The sequence below is a fragment of the Drosophila kikkawai genome, chromosome X, assembly GCF_030179895.1.
Source record: "Drosophila kikkawai strain 14028-0561.14 chromosome X, DkikHiC1v2, whole genome shotgun sequence".
Lineage (NCBI taxonomy): Eukaryota > Metazoa > Arthropoda > Insecta > Diptera > Drosophilidae > Drosophila > Drosophila kikkawai.
In genome coordinates, this window is record NC_091733.1 from 14,966,052 (window position 1) to 14,982,608 (window position 16,557).

A 16,557-nucleotide genomic window follows, 5' to 3' on the forward strand; every position below is an offset into this window, starting at 1 on the left:
GAATTTTTTTTAGAATATTGAATTTAAAGAATTAGAAATATCAAGTCAAGAATTATTAATAATAATGTATAACAATTCTTGTTATAATCATAAAAAAGCATAATTTTTGTTTAATTTTAAATATAATTTTTCAAGGTAACAACTTCACCAACGTACTCCAACCGCACACTACATTTGAGTATTAACCAATCAACGTTCAGCAATATTTTTTGGCGCCAAAAAAAAAATTGTGCGTAAGCTCGAAAAGCTTTGCAACAAATATAGATGAGCTTTTTGGGCAAGCTTAGCGACGACAACTGCAGTGGAACAAAGTGAAAATTGGAACAAAGTGCCACTGAAGCTAAGCAAACATTTCCCTTATTTCAGTTTTCAGTCGATGTTGAACGTTCGATAAAGAAGGGTTCCCATTTTAAATTAAATGATTTCAAAACTGCAGTTTTGCAAAGAAATGTTGCAAAATTATGTTAGGAAAATAATAGTATTTCTATTGTTTTTTTAGATTTTAAAATAAATTTAAATGAATCCATTAGCTTTGGGCATAGCATTTAATGACTTTTCTATTACCTTAAGTCGAGTTGAAAAACCTGCTGTAGTTTTTTATTGACTTGTGTAACTCATCAAGTGAGTTAACCATAAACGCTACCACTTGCGATACGTGGGTTAATTAGTTTGATTTTTTTTTCCAATTTTTTTTTGCAGTTGAACTACCTTATAAGTGATGTGTAATTGTTACCGCACAAATGGAATCAAATCAATTGCATTATTAATCGTTGGTTGAGATTAAGAGCTTGTGGCATTTTATTATTTTTATTATTATTATTAAAGAAGAAATTGATTTAAGCAACGTTTTAATAAAATTTGCTTATTTTAATACCAAAATATTATCTTAATGTTTTATAACATCCCAGAAACGGTTTTCTGTACTTGTTTTCAAGTATTTTAGCTTTGGAAACATTACTAAAATATAGAAACTTGTTGGTTTTGGTTTTATATACTCGTTGTCAAAAAAATTTGAGGCCATTTATTTTTGGCTATTTATAAACTAGACGCTGAAATGTACACATGTTTTGGAATTACTAACAGATTGTTTTTTTAAACAATAGCCAGTACTTGTATATAATTTTTTTTGAAGAAATCAAGACCTATGCCTTTTAATACAACCTCTTAATTATCCTAAATCCATTTAAAACAATTCTTTTGGGCACTTCAGCGTTGTCGAAGCTTAGATAAAATCATGGCTACATCCTCAATAATGTATGTGTATTTAAAATGAAAACAACTGTATGTTGTTGCGCTCGATAAACATGATAATGACAATGGGCAAACACATAACTATGTATATAGATATGCTTGGTATGTTCCATACATTTATTTTTTCGTAATTGTGAGTCACTGTCAGCAAACGGAATAATGCCACCGATTGTGGCAAGCCCGAAAAAGCCCCACGGTTATTGACACATTCACTTCTATTTCGGATCTATTCTTTATATTCCACCTCCCCATGTTTCTCCATTTCACTTTTTTGTATGCATAGCACGATATTTGGTGAAAGCCGAGCCCAAATTGGGGGAGGAGAAGGTGGAGTACGAACCAGATGGAGAGTTCAGAAGACAGGCACATGGAACCGTGTCCCCGGCTTTCTTTGTTTATTGTTTAAAAATAAAAAAACACAAGTGATAATTAATATAAATATTGAAAATAAACTGAATCAACATAGGTGAAAATATATAGTAAATATGGGTGTTATTGTTTAAATTATGAAAAATAAAATAAGTTTTATAATCATTTATAATGAATTTTAATGTGGAGACCCTTAAGTTTTAATAAAATTCCTATGCTCAAATGTTCTGATAAATTTTCCTATCATAATTTCAGAGTCAGATGTCAGACTTTCGTTCAATTTAGATAACTTTAATTGTACACTTTTTAAATAGACGTAGTGCCAGTGTCGTCGCCGCTGCACTCAATGTAAATATGTTCGCAATGACTAAATTAACAAAGAGACCTCACCCAAAATGGGTCAACATTGTTCTAAGGCCAAGCCCCCTTACCCCCCTTTTCCACTTTCCCTATTATTTTTCTTTTTTCGCCCACAAAACACGCAGCAACTAGTGGCTTGAATGGAAAAGTTGTACAAATTTTTATGCTTCGCTTTGAAGTTAACAATTTTTGGCCAAGAACAGTTGGTATGGTTCTATAGATTTTAAATATATATAAAAAACTATTTTTTAAGCAGTTAAACCTATTTTCTTTAGGAAATTAAGAAATTTACTTAATAATAAATAAACTACTGGGACTTATGGGTTTAAGTTTAGACTTACAGTAATCTTTTATACATGTTTAAAGAAAAGCCTTGGTCTTCAAGGTCATTTCCTACCCAGCTATAAAACTTATGTTTTATAAATCTGTTGATTAACAAATAAAACTATATACAATCTATAATATAATGTCTTCGATACATGGGAATTTTAATTGCATATAAATAAAAAAGAAATCAAAGAAATCATCGATTTGGTCTGGCCATCACAATTAAACAGCTTGAAATGGCCTAAACATTGCAATTTCGACGCAAATTTAATGCTCAACTAGCCCTGAAAGTTATTGAAATTACTATACATATATATTTATAAATGTTGTGCGCGTACTTTGTATAATAAATAGGTATGTATTGTATAGTAATATGGTCAAGTGAACAGATTGTCTGTCCATGCCATCTGATGATGGGTTTTTAATGCGTGTTTAAATGGTTCGTTGAGTGAACCGTCGCTGGCAGGCGCTGTCAACCGTGCCACTAAGTAGTGTTTCAAATTTCCATCTGCCTTTGCCCATTGCACACAAATTGCGTGTTGCATGCTGCATGTTACATGTCATCTACTCATAAGGCCATATGGAGGAATCAATGGTATATGGGGTGTGGAGGTTCTGTCTCCATTTGTCAGGTTTATTGATTTAGTTTTCAGAGTTTAGAATTACAAAACAAATAAGTAGTTATGGGTATTAAGAGTGGGGGTTTCTGTTAGTTTTAAGTTGGGTTTTAAGTTGGTTTTAAGTTGGTTTTAAATTGGTTTTAAGTTGGTTTTAGGCTCTTATACATGTATTCCACAATCATTGATGGTAAAGAAAGAATGTTAAACAACGTTTACTGTATATTTCATTACTACATCATGATTATGAAGAGAAATTAATGTAAATTGTATAATTTTTCAATTATTTTAAAATTAAAAAAATATATTTGATAAATAGCCTAAAAAAACCTTATATTACAATCAGAAGCTATTAAAAAAATGCAAAATTGTATAGAAAAACTGATAAACTGATATGTCTCAGCCACTTGAAGAACAAGTTACCCCAAAAAAACGACATTTACCCTTTAATTACCGCACTGTGATAAATAGGGGAAACAACAAGACATAAAGATACAAAGATACAATGATACCAAGAATCTCGGGAATCAGAAAAGAAATGAAAACGAAATCGGATTAATTAAAGCCAAGAAGGGGAAACACCCTGAGGCAAGGCCAGAGAGATCGAAATGCCATTCGTTACTTCAACTCAAAAAAAGCGAAACTGGGAACTGGAAATTATTTGCAGAGATTCCAGTGCCAATTGAAGCTTGATCGGTATGCCCATTCACTTGAATTTAATTAAAATGACTAATGGAAAAGCCACGAATACGGAAAATAAGTTGATATTCTATAGAAACAAAAATAAAACCTCAAAGCAATTGATTTGCCTTTTGTTTGCTGTGCGCGAATATTTTTCACTATTTTAGTGCAATAAATTAGAACAAATACAGAGAATGATGTGAAGGCAAAAAGTAAGAAAGAAAAAACAAAAGAGAAGACGAACGATCGACGCTTGAATCACATTTTGTTGTTGTTTTTTTGTATTTTTTCTTTTCATTTCATTCTGGTTTCCCTCTCCATGTTCATGAGATGTCTATTATTGTTGTTGTTGTTGCCGATTTTAATGATTAGTCCCAAAAGATTTGTATTTTCTATTCACCGCCTCAGGCCACAAGCAACCGATTCTGGGTCACTGGGGATCGTCAAAGCAAAGCACAAAAAAAAAACTAAAAACTAGGGAATCAGCATGAACAAACAAATCAAGACTTGCAAACTTGCTGTAGAATTTATGAGTGCGTTAATTGATTTGGTTACAAATTAAGGTTTTATCTGGATAGAATTCTGGGGTAGATTTATAATACTGTTTGTGATATGATCTGTGCGCATAAACCCTTTTCGTTAAATCTCTTCATCAAATTGGTTAAACCAGTAGCAAACATTTTTGGGGCGACATTAGTCTCTTTTTTTTTACATTTTTTTCTTGGCGTCTCCATAAACAATTAGGCGACACTGATTGTGGCGGAAGCCCAGCCAGAAAGAGAGAGCGGGGATCACATCGCTGAGGGGTAGAGGGGTCTCTAGAGGAAGCACAAATAGCGGAATGCTGATAATTGCCCACGTTGCAAAATAAGAAAAAATACGGAAAAAATACACACACACAGAGAGACTGGGTAACTAAATAAATAAATGCCAAATTAGAGCAATGAAAAATATGCGTGGCAACAAAAAAATGGCATAAAAAAAAAAAAAAAAAAAAAATTAAAAAAAAATAATAAAAAAAGAAGAAAAGGAAAACGAGCTGAGTTGCGCAAGACAGAGCGATAACCCCTCAGAGAGAGGTGAACACTTGCTGGTACTAAAGTGGGCATTTCGGATCAGGAGCTCATTTAGAACGGGGGATCTATTAGCTAAAAACATGGGTTTATTTCTCATTTTAAATTCTTAATTATTTAATTTTTAAAAGCTACAGAAATCCGCCCGTTCTTTGGTTTAAAGAATTTTATTATAATAATTATATTTCCCTAATTAAAATACTACAAAAAAAAATTCCCTTAAACCAATATCCTTTTAAAATAATAATAAAAAAATATTCTATATTCCATTAAAAATATATATGTTAACCCTTGTAATTAAACCAATATTATATGATCTATTTGCTCTGTTCCCTTGATCTAATAATCTTCTAAATGATCACAGATATACAAAATCTTTTTCAATTGATCTTTAAACTACATCTCGTATGCATTTTAAGTAATAAAAACCGAATCACTCACCTCTTTGACCTTCTGACGTCGCTCTTCCAGCGTGGCATCCAACGAATCTGGCGCCTGATCATTGCCACCCCCTCCCAGCGGCAAGTGCACCGGTTGGGCGGGGCTCTGGGCATTCACTATTGGCTGACTGGGTCCTCCCACTGCACTGTCACCGCCCTGAACGGGTGCTGCTAGCACGGGTATTGCCGCATGCTGGCCATCCTCGCCACCGCCATCCCGTTCCTGTTCCCGATCCTGTTGGTCCATGAGAGCGGCCACCGGAGCCGGGGCTTGGGCTTGGGCCACTGCCTGAGCCTCGCCAGCGGCTGGTGGCTCGTCCAGTATGTCGCCAAGCTCTGCACGGATCTTCTGCTCGAGCCGCTGGCGATCGCCAATAAAGTGGGGATCCTCGCTGCGATGTGGAGCATGGCCGTGGCCCTCGATGGGTGGGGCTGGTATAAAGATCTCTGGTCCGGCCTTTTGGAAGTGCTTATAGACCCGCAGGACCCGGTCGCTGCCGAAGTTATCCGGCAGTAGAAAAATGCCGCCGAAGCAGAGGAAGCACAGGGTTACCAGCACGAGTCCAATCAGACATTTCTCGCGCGAATGGAAGTTCGATTTGCGTCCAATTGGACTAATGCGATACATGGTGTTTTGTAATTCCAAGTCTCACGGTAATTTCTTTGTTTTCTGTTTCTCAGCTTTCCAGCTTTTAGTTTTTTAATTTTTCACGAAGACTTGCTAAGCATTTGTTTTTATTGCTTGGTTCCAGTTTGATTGATATTGGTTTCCTTCAGGCGTTTAATTTTTAATTGTTTATAAAAGGGAATATTTACTATAAATGCGAGCGGAAAGTTGATATTAAACTCTTTTTTATTTATATAAATTAAAAAGGATTTTGTATCTTTTTGATGTATATGATTCCGGTAATTGTTTCAATTTAAGTAATTTCAGTAATTACTCTTTTTTGTATAGAAACTGTCAGCTGTTTTTTTTAGTTCTTTTTTTTGTATGCGGGGGTGAAAGGTTTGCCGGTTAAGGATGTGCTTTCTCTCTTGCTTGTTAGTGTCTTGCTCCACATCTCTCTCTCGTTCTGTGTGCGCTCTCTCGCCGATGCATTGTTATTGTTATTATTGGCTATTTTTGGTTGTTTTAGGGACACGCACACACACACACGTAAGCAACTGAGGCAAGAAAACGAAATGCAGAAACAAAAAGCAAAGACGCCAACAAAAAAACAGACAAAACAAATAACAACAACAACAATAAAAACAAAAAGGTAATTCGATGCGATGTCGCTGCGTGGCGTACATGAAATAAAGAAGAAGCACTAGGAGAAAAAGAAGAAGAGTCGCAGCAGGCAAACACAAACACAGACACGTTTATGCGCTGCGAAAAGTTTATTTTTGCACTGGAATTTCGCACTTCTCTGTACAATTTACAAATTAGTAATATGATTTGTATTGATATTTTAGTTTTTATTTATTGTACAATTTGTTGTCACTTTTTTATTTAATAATCCTTGTTTTTCATTTGATTGTTATCAATATTTTTTGTGTAGAATTTCTTATCATTGGTAAGGTTAGACAAGTCGCATTCAACAGAAAAAACCTGCTAGGCTTTTTCGCGGAATTTCGTATGACTTCTAAGAATATTATTGCTGAATAAACGTTTTTTTTAGTTTTTGCTTTTTATTTTCAATTTAGCAAGACCCAGTATATCACTTCATCTCTCAGTGTATTTTCATTAATTTTCGCGATTAAAATCTAGAATAAATCTCGATTTTGCGGCAATGCATAAACTGCAGGTGAGAGCAATGCGGCACGGGGAGTGCGACAAAGACAGAACGAGCAAGAGACATTTCACACGCAATAATTTGCAACAACAAAACTGGCGGACAACAATAACAATTATTATGGAATACCGTTACAACGGTACCGCCAACCAGCAACACACAACAAACAGTAAAAAAATTAGAAAAAAATAGCCACTTTTTTGCAAATAACGAGAAGATGGCAGACAGGAGATAGGTGATAAAAGAGAGCAAAGAGAAAGGGATGAATCTGAAAGGAAGGCGTCGCTTTGATTTTTTTCTTCTCCCTTTCTCCTTCGCTCGCGCCCTGGCTGCTGCTGCTGCTTCTGCCAGTTTTGTTGTGTTCGTTGTTGTTCTTTGAGGGGGCGGGTGGTTAGCAAGGGGAGAGGGGCGTCAGTACCGTCAGCCACCTTTCACTAGCACATTTGTTCGATGCCGCTACGGGGGCGAAAAGGGCTTAGAATATTATTTACAAAACGAATTTCACGCACGCCACGCTCGATTTTTGTTAAAATATCACAATCACAGCAATTTACTTTGCTCTCGGTTCCAGTGTGCCCGGTCGCGCCAATTCGAAAATGCCGCACAGCAGACATACTAAATTTGCCGTGTAATTGTGGCAGAGAACAGCTGTTAAGACAGCTGTGGGGCCTGTTAGGATCTCTTAACAGCATTAATTCTAGGATCCGAACCCGTTATTTAGGAAAATATATTAATAAATTAAATTAATTAATAATAAAACCTATTTATGATATTCCTTAAAAAATATATGAAAGACCTTAGATTGGAATTTAAAAATATATTTATATAAAAATTATATTTTTTCTCAAAATATACAAACAGTGAACACATTAAAACACATAAATGCTAAGAAATAAATTTATTTAACTATAACTAATAAAAATGCGAAATATTAGAGATTTAAATTATTTTTCTTTTACATTTTCCAGCACTGAGTACAACAGACTTGGTTTATTAAATAACAGTGCTGTTAAGTCTAAGGCTATGTTAACAAATTATTTCAGTGTTAGCCAACACTGCGAACAGCTGATTTACATTTGCCTGCGTTGATTTTTGAAGTATTTTCCGAACAATTTCACAATTGTGTTAAAATATTTGGTTTACAAAATAAAAAATGGAGAAATTCGTGCGGGACTCGTTGTCCAAAATACTGGATTGCGTGGTCACAGACCAAATGATGTCGTATGTAACCGAATCTCCGGAATAACAGGAGTGACATTAATTTTGTTGTTATTTTTAGGGCAATCCTAAACATTAAAGATGACTATGAATTCGACAATTACTTTGGTAATTTACTGAGCGAAGACAACGAGGAACACCGCCTATTCCTGCTCAATTGCCGCCGAATGCTTCTCAGTGGCAAGCAGCCCCGAAACAATGGCAAGAGCAGCAGCAAGCCGCCGACGTCCACAACGCCGGTCAAAGGAGGCGGCAGCAGTAGCAACAGTGGGGTCAAAGCAAAGCCGGGAAAATTTGTTAATTTGTATGCCAACGATGGAAAAGTCTTGGGCGACACCATATTGCTAAAGGGCCGCCGCTCCTGTGAATGCCAGGCGGCGCAGCACAAGCTGATCAACAATTGCATGGGCTGCGGCCGGATTGTGTGCGAACAGGAGGGTTCCGGTCCCTGCTTGTTCTGCGGCGAGTCCGTCTTTACAACCGAGGAGATGATGCGGCTGGCCAAGGCGGCGCGTGAGGCCAAGCCAAATGCCAAGCCCGCCACCAAACAGGGCAAGAAATCCAAGGATTCAGGTAAGGATTCAGCAGCCAAAGAAGCTGCTGCCAAGGAATCCCTCGATAAGGCACTAGCCCAAAGGGATCGCCTGCTGGAGTACGACAAGAACAGCGAAAAGAGAACGACGGTCATTGATGATGAGCTTGATTACTTCCAGGTGCGATTATTGCCTTTCAAAAAAAACCTTAAAAAATTATAAATTTATACAATTTTATTCTAGGAAAACTCCGTGTGGCTGAGCAAGTTGGAGCGCGAAAAGTTTGAGAAGCTTAAGGGCGAAATGCACGAAATGAAGCACGGCAGTCGGTTGAATCGCAAGATTCGTGTAGACTTTGCTGGCCGTGAGTTACCAGAGGATCTGCCCGTTTCCAAGGAGTACGAACAGCAAGTGATCAATGAACTGGCGGCTGTAACCAAGGCAGCGGGCGGTGCAACTAACTGGAGCTCTTCCTCCCTTACCGGACACTCGGCTATGGCTTTGGCGCCCATTTTGGATATGACCAAGCCGCCTGTATACAAGGCCAGCAAGGAGGCAAAGAGCTGGCCAGCACCGGCATCGGCCACCGATGGACTAGAGCAGATCTACAATCGAGTGCAGGACAAGGAGCTGCTGGAAATGCAGGATATGCGCCAGTGCCTTTCAATGCATCAGCCCTGGGCATCTCTTCTGGTGGCGGGAATTAAAAAGTAATAGAAATTTTAAGCTTTAATTGTTAACTTGTTAACTTATAACCTTTTTTTTATGCAGACATGAAGGCCGAGTTTGGTATAGCGAACACCGCGGACGACTGTGGATTGCTTCCACCTCCAAGGAAGCCCACGCTGAAGATATTGCCCAAATGGAGGAGTTTTATCGCATGATTTATGATGGTAAATCCCTATAAATTGCAATATTATAATATATAATAATATGATCCTCTTCCAGATCCCAATATTAACTTTCCCAGTCATTATCCCACAGCTAGTCTGTTGGGCTGCGTTCATGTGGACAGCTGTCTGCCGCAGGAGGAGTACAGGGAGATATATCCCAATGGGGAATCGGACAGCCCATATGTCTTTGTCTGCTCTAAGCCCGAACAGCTTAATATCCTGCTGCCCGTTAAGGGCGATCACAAAATATGTAAGGACTTTTGCTTTGTTTTCCGTTAACTGGTTTGCTAAAGGCTTCTCTTTTTAGATGAACTTCCTTTGAAAACGCACAGTGCTGCCTGTAAAACGCTGCTCAGGGCCAGGGCCAGCAAGGGTTGACAACAAAGCACACCGAAACCAAACACATTCTAATTAGTTTTAAGCCAGAATTGCATTCAAAATGCTTAAGTTTTGTGAATATAAATTTGGTTTGGCTTAAGAAAGAAGAGCTAAAAGTAAACTTGATGAAATGAATTCAATTGCGCTTTAAAAACTGTGAAATTAGAAAAAAACATATTACTTTGTGGTTTTTTAACGTATTTTCACTTTTGAAATCGTTTTAAAAAGTCCGCCACATTGACCGCTATCCTCGCGCAGTCTGGTCACTCTCCACAGCTGTTAGTTGTTATTTGCAATTATTTACACATTTATGCAATCAATGGTCAAGGTGGATGTGGAATACTGGTGAGTACCCTTGGCCCCAGCTGGGACGAGCAGCCAATGACATCTCCTGCGTGTTGTTTGTGCAGCGGAATCTGCAACTTCAGCGGCCAGTGCCAGCTGCTGCGCCAGTTCCTCCTGGCCGCCAGTCCCGAGGTGGAGATTGCCTGCCGGCAAGGACGTCGCGGTTCCTTCGAGGTGGCCATCGACGGCCACCTGGTTCACTCGAAGCTCGCCTGCCTGGCCTTTCCGCAACACGACAGCGTTCTGGCCCAGGTCCGGCGCGCAGAGCGGGGAGAGCCCGTGGAGACGGTCCTGGAGCAGCCCATCAAGGACTGCAGCGTGATGTAAGGGGTGTATGGGGTATATTTTCAAAACACTGTTCACACTTTATTCTCACACTTTATTTTGAACTTTTACAAGCACTACAAAAAAATAGTTATAATAAAATAATGAGAGGTACTTGCTTTTCTCCAGCTTCTCTAGACACCCTAGCGACGGTAGCGATACCGCTTAAAGTGGAACCACAGCTGGAAGATGTTGTTGTGGAACTGACAGCGGAATCCCCTCTTGTAGCTAAACTCCCACTCCCGATTGACGATCTTGAAGGCAATATCCTCGTACGGCGGCCCCGTGTGGAACCGCAGCACGGCAAAGTCACCGTTGTCCGCACAGGGAGTGAGAAAGTATTGCGGCGTCTGTGATTTGTCCATTAGATCGGGATAGAAGATGTTAAACTTGTAGCCCTGGACGATCTTTGGCGGCGGATTGTCCATATCATAATGCGTCTGATTGTATTTGTTCCACTCGAAGCCGGTGTGGACACGATTAAAGTATCTGGGCTTTCGGGGACGATACTTATCTGTGGCCAGCTGGGGCACAGCGTCCAGGGTGGTTTCCACACTGAACTCGGCCTCGTCGCCCTGCATACCCTGGCGCGCCTCGTTACGCATGCGAAGCTCTTGTGGCGTTAGTTGGTTGGTGTCGACGCGTTCCGGATGTAGGACCAGCAGGCGTTGACGCTGTATCCGCCGCTCGTCATCCTCCTCCTCATACAGGGCACCTTCGCCCTCAACATCGTCGTCGTCTTCGTTTTGAAGCCTCCGTCCCGTGAAGTCCTCCTCGCGTATATAGCGCGGACTGTAGTTGCCCGCCTGGTAGAGACGCGCTGCATCGCGTAGCTCCTTGAGGGGATCTTCCTCGGCGGAATCTCCATCTTCTGGATTCTCGGCTTCCTGGGTCTCCATCTCTGCTTCATCCTCCTCCTCCTTCTTGACTTGCGGCATATCCTCCTGCCCCACCTGCGTCTCGTCATCGTTCTCCTTCTTGAGCAGCAGCAGTTTCTCGCGGAGCAGCGCCTGGTGACGGTCGCGTAGGCGAGCCCGAGCCATGTGCGCCTTGAGCTGCGAGAGCAGACTCTCCCAGTAGCTGATGTCCACGCCATCTGCTCGACCGCTGATCTTGGCCTCGATGCGCTGACGCATCTCCTCCAGCTGGTGGGCATTCTTGCCCCTAAATATATCGGCCACATCCTTGACGACACTCTGATGGATGCCATCTCGCCGTTGATTTAGGGCATTGCCCTCGGCCAGCAGTTTCTGCTGCTTCTGCAGCTCATCCTGCACAATGGTGATCATGTCGTTCCAGAAATCAATATGCTTGCCCTGCTCCAGCTCCTCGTACACCTTGATGTCCACCAGCAGATCCTCCAGCTCCTCCATGGGCAGGCCATTGAGCAGCATGTAGGGCTCGTGCATTTGCATTTCGAGGGATTCCTCGAGCGGAGCATTGCCGGCGGCCACATACTGGGCCAGCAGATCGATGGGCTTGGCCCGGCCATCACGGATGCGAATCTCGCTGCGCAGGCGTGCCTGCTCTAGATGAAACTGATCCTCCTGCCGCTGCCACTCACGGAACTGGACCGCCTCTTTGGCGCGTTGCTGCATCATCATGTCGTCCTCGCGCACCTGCCGCTCCAGTTCGCGCTCTTGGCGTCGCTTCTTCACCTTCTCCAGCTCGCGCCGGTTCTCCAGCTGCTTTTGCAGCGACAGCACCTCCACGGTTTTGGTCGAGAGATTGGATAGACCCTCCACCTCCAGCTTCTTGCCCCAGTGAAATGTGGAGGTGAGATTGGAGTCGCCAAAGGGATTGTCCTCGTTGGAGTATGTTTGGTACTCATTGTCCCAGCCCATTCGCTGGCGGCGACGCTGCTCCTTGGCCTGCTTCTCGCGCAAGCGTCGAGATCGCTTCTCCTCGGGCGTCTCCTGGGCCTTTAGCTCCTCCTTCTTCCGCTGGCGATCCTGCTGCTCCCGCAGGCGACGCGCCTCCAGCGTTTGCAGCAGCTTCATTGAACTCTTGGCCAGCGGCGACTTGGGGCCTCCGGTGCGGGAGGAGGAGGAGGAAGATGAGGAGCGTCGTTTTCGGCTGCTGCTGCTGCTGCTTTTGTGTTCCTTGCGCTTTTCCCGGCTGCGGTCCCTTTCACGGCGACGATCACGCTCCTTGTCCTTGTCCCTTCGATCTCTCTCCGTTTCCCGCTCTCTATGGCGACTGCTCTTGTGGTCCGGACTCCGATCTCTCCGCTCGCGACTGCGACTTCGATGTCGGGACTTGGATTTCTCCTTGGGCATTGTGTTTGGCGCAGTTTTGTACAATAAATCAAACCAATCCAACAAATTGTGAAATCAAAACAAAAGAGACACACCAAACAGCGCTAGAGATGGGGCTTCATAAAATCATGTTATCGATAGCAAGCGATAAATTAAATGGGAATTAAGCAACACTGGTGAGCATTTTTAAAAAATATTTGGGATTGAAAACATTTGAAATAAACGTATTTGCAATTGAAAATAGCTAAATTATTTCTAAATTTATTAATAAAATTAATTTATAATTAATTGGTAAATAAAAATAAAGAATTTTAAATCAAAAACATTGGGCAGTTGGTGTCTTACCCAACACTACTACAAACAGCTGATCAAAATAAAATAAAAACTCACATATCGACTAGTAAATACCCTAAACTAAATATAAAATCGTTTTCAGGGGATAAAATTATAAATTTTATAAACAAAACACATTAAATAAGTCATTAAAAAAAAACTCCCTTAAAAATAAGAGTCTAAGAAATGTAAAGTTAGAGTAAAACTTTTGTTATTTACCAAACGAATGCAAATACTGATATTACTTTTTACCCTGGAAAGAGTATGCCATCACTTTTGCCGCAATTATTGCATGCCGGCTCCCGGCCTCGAAATAAATAAAACCCAACTCCCAGCCCCACGCACTCAACAGTTCCCAACATGTCGTCATATCGCCCGGAATTCACACAATCGGAGCAATCGAACATCGACGCAGAATTCTCTAGATTGGCCAGTAAGTGCTAGGTCAGGGGCGGGGCGGGGTACGGGGGTAAACGAAATCATGGTGAAATACTCGCATTGTAAACAGATAACAACTACTGGTTATTTATTCGTTCCTTTCAGACAACAAGAGCATTTACCTGGATCATGCGGGCACCACCTTGTATGCTGAGAACCAGGTGACAGCCGCCGCGGAGCAACTGCGCCGGAATGTCTTCTGCAATCCGCACACCTGCCGCCTCACCGGTGACTTTGTGGACCAGGTGCGATTCAAGTGAGTGTGCTCTCAACCGTGTCCAGTGTCATTGGAGTGCCCTCTACAGGGGGGAATATATTAGAGGTTTGACTTTTCCCATGTAACTTCCTTATAGGATCTTGGAATTCTTCAACACCACCGCCGAGGACTACCATGTGATCTTCACAGCAAATGCCACCGCTGCCCTGTCTTTGGTGGCTGAGAATTTTGACTTTGGTTCGTCGGGTAACTTTCACTTTTGCCAGGAGAATCACACCTCGGTTCTGGGCATGAGGGAAAGGGTCCAGGCCACTGGCATTTATATGCTGACGGAAAAGGAGATCTCTGGTGAATTAAGCCAGCAGAATGGAGAATCCCCTAGGACAGCCAGCGGCAGCTCCCTGGTGACCTTCTCCGCCCAGTGCAACTTTAGTGGCTACAAAATCCCACTGGAGGCCATTGGAAACATCCAAAGAAATGGCCTAAGCCAACCTGGAAAACTAATTTGGACTTCTCAGAAGGAATCACATGACATTGATAATAGCAACTACTATGTCTGTCTTGATGCCGCTTCCTTTGTGGCCACCAGTCCCTTGGATCTGCAGAAATACCAGCCCGATTATGTGTGCCTTAGTTTCTACAAGATATTTGGCTATCCCACGGGTGTGGGCGCTTTGCTAGTAAGCAAGCGGGGAGCCGAAGCCTTTGGAAAGCGAAGATTTTTCGGTGGCGGTACCATCAACTATGCTTATCCGCATGCCATGGACCACCAGCTGAGGGAGTCCTTTCACCAGCGATACGAGGATGGGACATTGCCCTTTCTGGCGATTGTGGGACTGCTTGAGGGCTTTCGCACGCTGGAGAGATTGGTGCCCAGAATGGAGGGTTTAACAACCATGGAAAGGATCTCCAGGCATGTTCACGGCTTGGCCAAGTACCTGGAGGACCAGCTGAAGCAACTGCAGCATCCCAATGGCGAACCCCTCATTCAATTGTACAACAAAGTTGGCTACGAGGACAAGAGCCGGCAGGGCGGCATCGTTGCCTTTAATGTACGCACAGATTCCGGTTCTTTTGTGGGCTTTGGCGAGATTGCTTGCGTGGCGGCCCTTCATGGGATTCTCCTACGCACCGGCTGCTTCTGCAATATTGGAGCCTGCCAATACTATTTGGGTTTGGATGAGGAAGCCATGGATGCGATTTACAAGCGAGCTGGTCGCATATGCGGCGATTACTACGATCTCATTGATGGCCAGCCCACGGGAGCGGTGCGTGTGTCTTTTGGTTATATGACCACGCGCCAGGATGTGGACGAGCTGCTGAAAATGCTGCGCTCTAGCTATGTGGCCAGCAAGCCGCACCAGCGGATTCTGTTCATCGAGGAGCAGGCGGAACAACTGCCGCCGGTTCTGAAGCAACGTGTCCAGAGGCTGCGGCCAAAACTCCTACAAATGGCCATATATCCGGTCAAGTCCTGTGCCGCCTTCAAGATTAGTTCGCCGGGTGAGTCGTGGCCCCTGACTGAGCAGGGCTTAAAGTACGACAGGGAGTGGATGATTGTGGACATGAATGGCATGGCTCTCACCCAGAAACGCTGCACGGAACTGTGCTTGATCAGGCCGGTGATTACCGAGGATCTTCTGGAGCTGCACTTTGGTGACTCTTCAGTGTCGGTGCCCCTCTCCCTGCAGGACCAGGCGGCTGACTCGGCCAAGTGCGTCAGCAAGGTGTGTCGGCAGCCTGTGAACGGCTTGGATTGTGGCGAAATCGTTGCCCAGTGGCTAAGTGAAAATCTTGGACTGGAGGGTCTGCGTTTGCTCCGGCAATCGGGACACAGGAACTCGTCCAAGGATCAGCAGAAGCTGAGTCTGGTCAATCAGGCTCAATTCCTGCTGGTGAACCGCTCGTCTGTGCGATCCCTGCGGTTCGAAGAGGATCTCGACGAGACTGTGGATCGTTTCCGGGCCAATATTATCATTGATACGGGTTCGGCCTTTGAGGAGCTCTCCTTCCAGGAGCTCACCATTGGGCAGGTGCATTTTCGAGTGGAGGGTCCCTGTCAGCGTTGCGATATGATATGTATTAATCAACGGACCGGCGAACGATCCCCGGAGACGCTGACCACAATTTCCCGCCTCCAAAAGGGTCGCATGCGGTTTGGCATTTATATTACCAGGGTGGCCAAGGCAAACGAGGAGGCCGACGGCAAGGAGCAGCACATGTCCTGCGGCGATGTCGTTCTGGCGGAGTGAGTAGCACGCAGTAATCCGCAAAAGTGGTTAGATTTATATCAGGGTAAAAATTATTGCCAAAAATAGTACACCATATTCCATCCATAATTTTGAAACTGGCTATAATTGTATTCAAATATATATTTCAAAAGGAAATATAAAAAAAATATTTATAAAAATGTTTAATTTTGTTAAATCTCAAAACTTTTTAATAATTATTTTATAAATATGTTTAATACAAAATATTTGGATTTACATTTTTCTTAGAAATACTTCAACAAACATTCACAAATAGCTTAAGCAATTTTTGTAAGCGCATACCTCTTGCCAGTGTCTTAAACCTTTGAAAGGTAAAAAAAAAACAAAGACAACACAATAAAATCTATTTGTAAAAACTTAATAATTTGTTTTATTTCAACAGAAACATTTTAGGAAATCCACATTTTGTGAAAACCCCTATTTATATGTATAATATTTATATTTATAATTAATATCT

The 16,557-nt window shown here is 42.2% G+C and overlaps 5 protein-coding genes across 9 annotated transcripts in view; 3 read left to right on the forward strand and 2 right to left on the reverse strand.

Moving 5' to 3' along the window:
* The window catches only part of alpha-Man-Ia (alpha-Mannosidase class I a), a 64,334-nt gene extending 56,839 nt beyond the window's left edge, over positions 1-7,495 (reverse strand). The window contains exons 1-2 of one of the 5 annotated variants that reach the window (XM_017174707.3): positions 7,385-7,495; positions 5,120-5,933 (exon numbers count right to left, since the gene is read on the reverse strand). In XM_017174707.3, the coding sequence (XP_017030196.1) occupies positions 5,120-5,746 (627 nt within the window). In that variant the 5' untranslated portion in view covers positions 5,747-5,933; positions 7,385-7,495. Of the gene's footprint in view, positions 1-5,119; positions 5,934-7,311 lie in introns of all 5 variants that reach the window. The other 4 variants (XM_017174706.3, XM_070288649.1, XM_017174709.3 and 1 more) reach the window with 4 other exon arrangements.
* Positions 7,496-7,943: 448 nt separating this feature from the next.
* On the forward strand, positions 7,944-10,050 carry LOC108080132 (activating signal cointegrator 1). The gene is made up of 6 exons (XM_017174766.3): positions 7,944-8,114; positions 8,173-8,824; positions 8,888-9,354; positions 9,416-9,537; positions 9,593-9,787; positions 9,845-10,050. Exons 1-6 carry the CDS (start codon positions 8,047-8,049, stop codon positions 9,913-9,915), a joined length of 1,575 nt encoding a protein of 524 aa, XP_017030255.1. The 5' UTR covers positions 7,944-8,046; the 3' UTR covers positions 9,916-10,050.
* Positions 10,051-10,179: 129 nt separating this feature from the next.
* Positions 10,180-10,626, forward strand: LOC108080133 (migration and invasion enhancer 1). Its single transcript, XM_017174767.2, has 2 exons — positions 10,180-10,260; positions 10,326-10,626. Exons 1-2 carry the CDS (start codon positions 10,226-10,228, stop codon positions 10,585-10,587), a joined length of 297 nt encoding a protein of 98 aa, XP_017030256.1. The 5' UTR covers positions 10,180-10,225; the 3' UTR covers positions 10,588-10,626.
* On the reverse strand, positions 10,619-12,957 carry cactin (cactin, spliceosome C complex subunit). Its single transcript, XM_017174765.3, has one exon. The coding sequence runs from the start codon at positions 12,861-12,863 to the stop codon at positions 10,728-10,730; it is 2,136 nt and encodes a 711-aa protein (XP_017030254.1). The 5' UTR covers positions 12,864-12,957; the 3' UTR covers positions 10,619-10,727.
* A 454-nt stretch (positions 12,958-13,411) lies between these two features.
* mal (molybdenum cofactor sulfurase) lies at positions 13,412-16,464 on the forward strand. The gene is made up of 3 exons (XM_017174806.3): positions 13,412-13,608; positions 13,719-13,869; positions 13,967-16,464. Exons 1-3 carry the CDS (start codon positions 13,536-13,538, stop codon positions 16,080-16,082), a joined length of 2,340 nt encoding a protein of 779 aa, XP_017030295.1. The 5' UTR covers positions 13,412-13,535; the 3' UTR covers positions 16,083-16,464.
* The last annotated feature ends 93 nt before the right edge of the window (positions 16,465-16,557 follow it).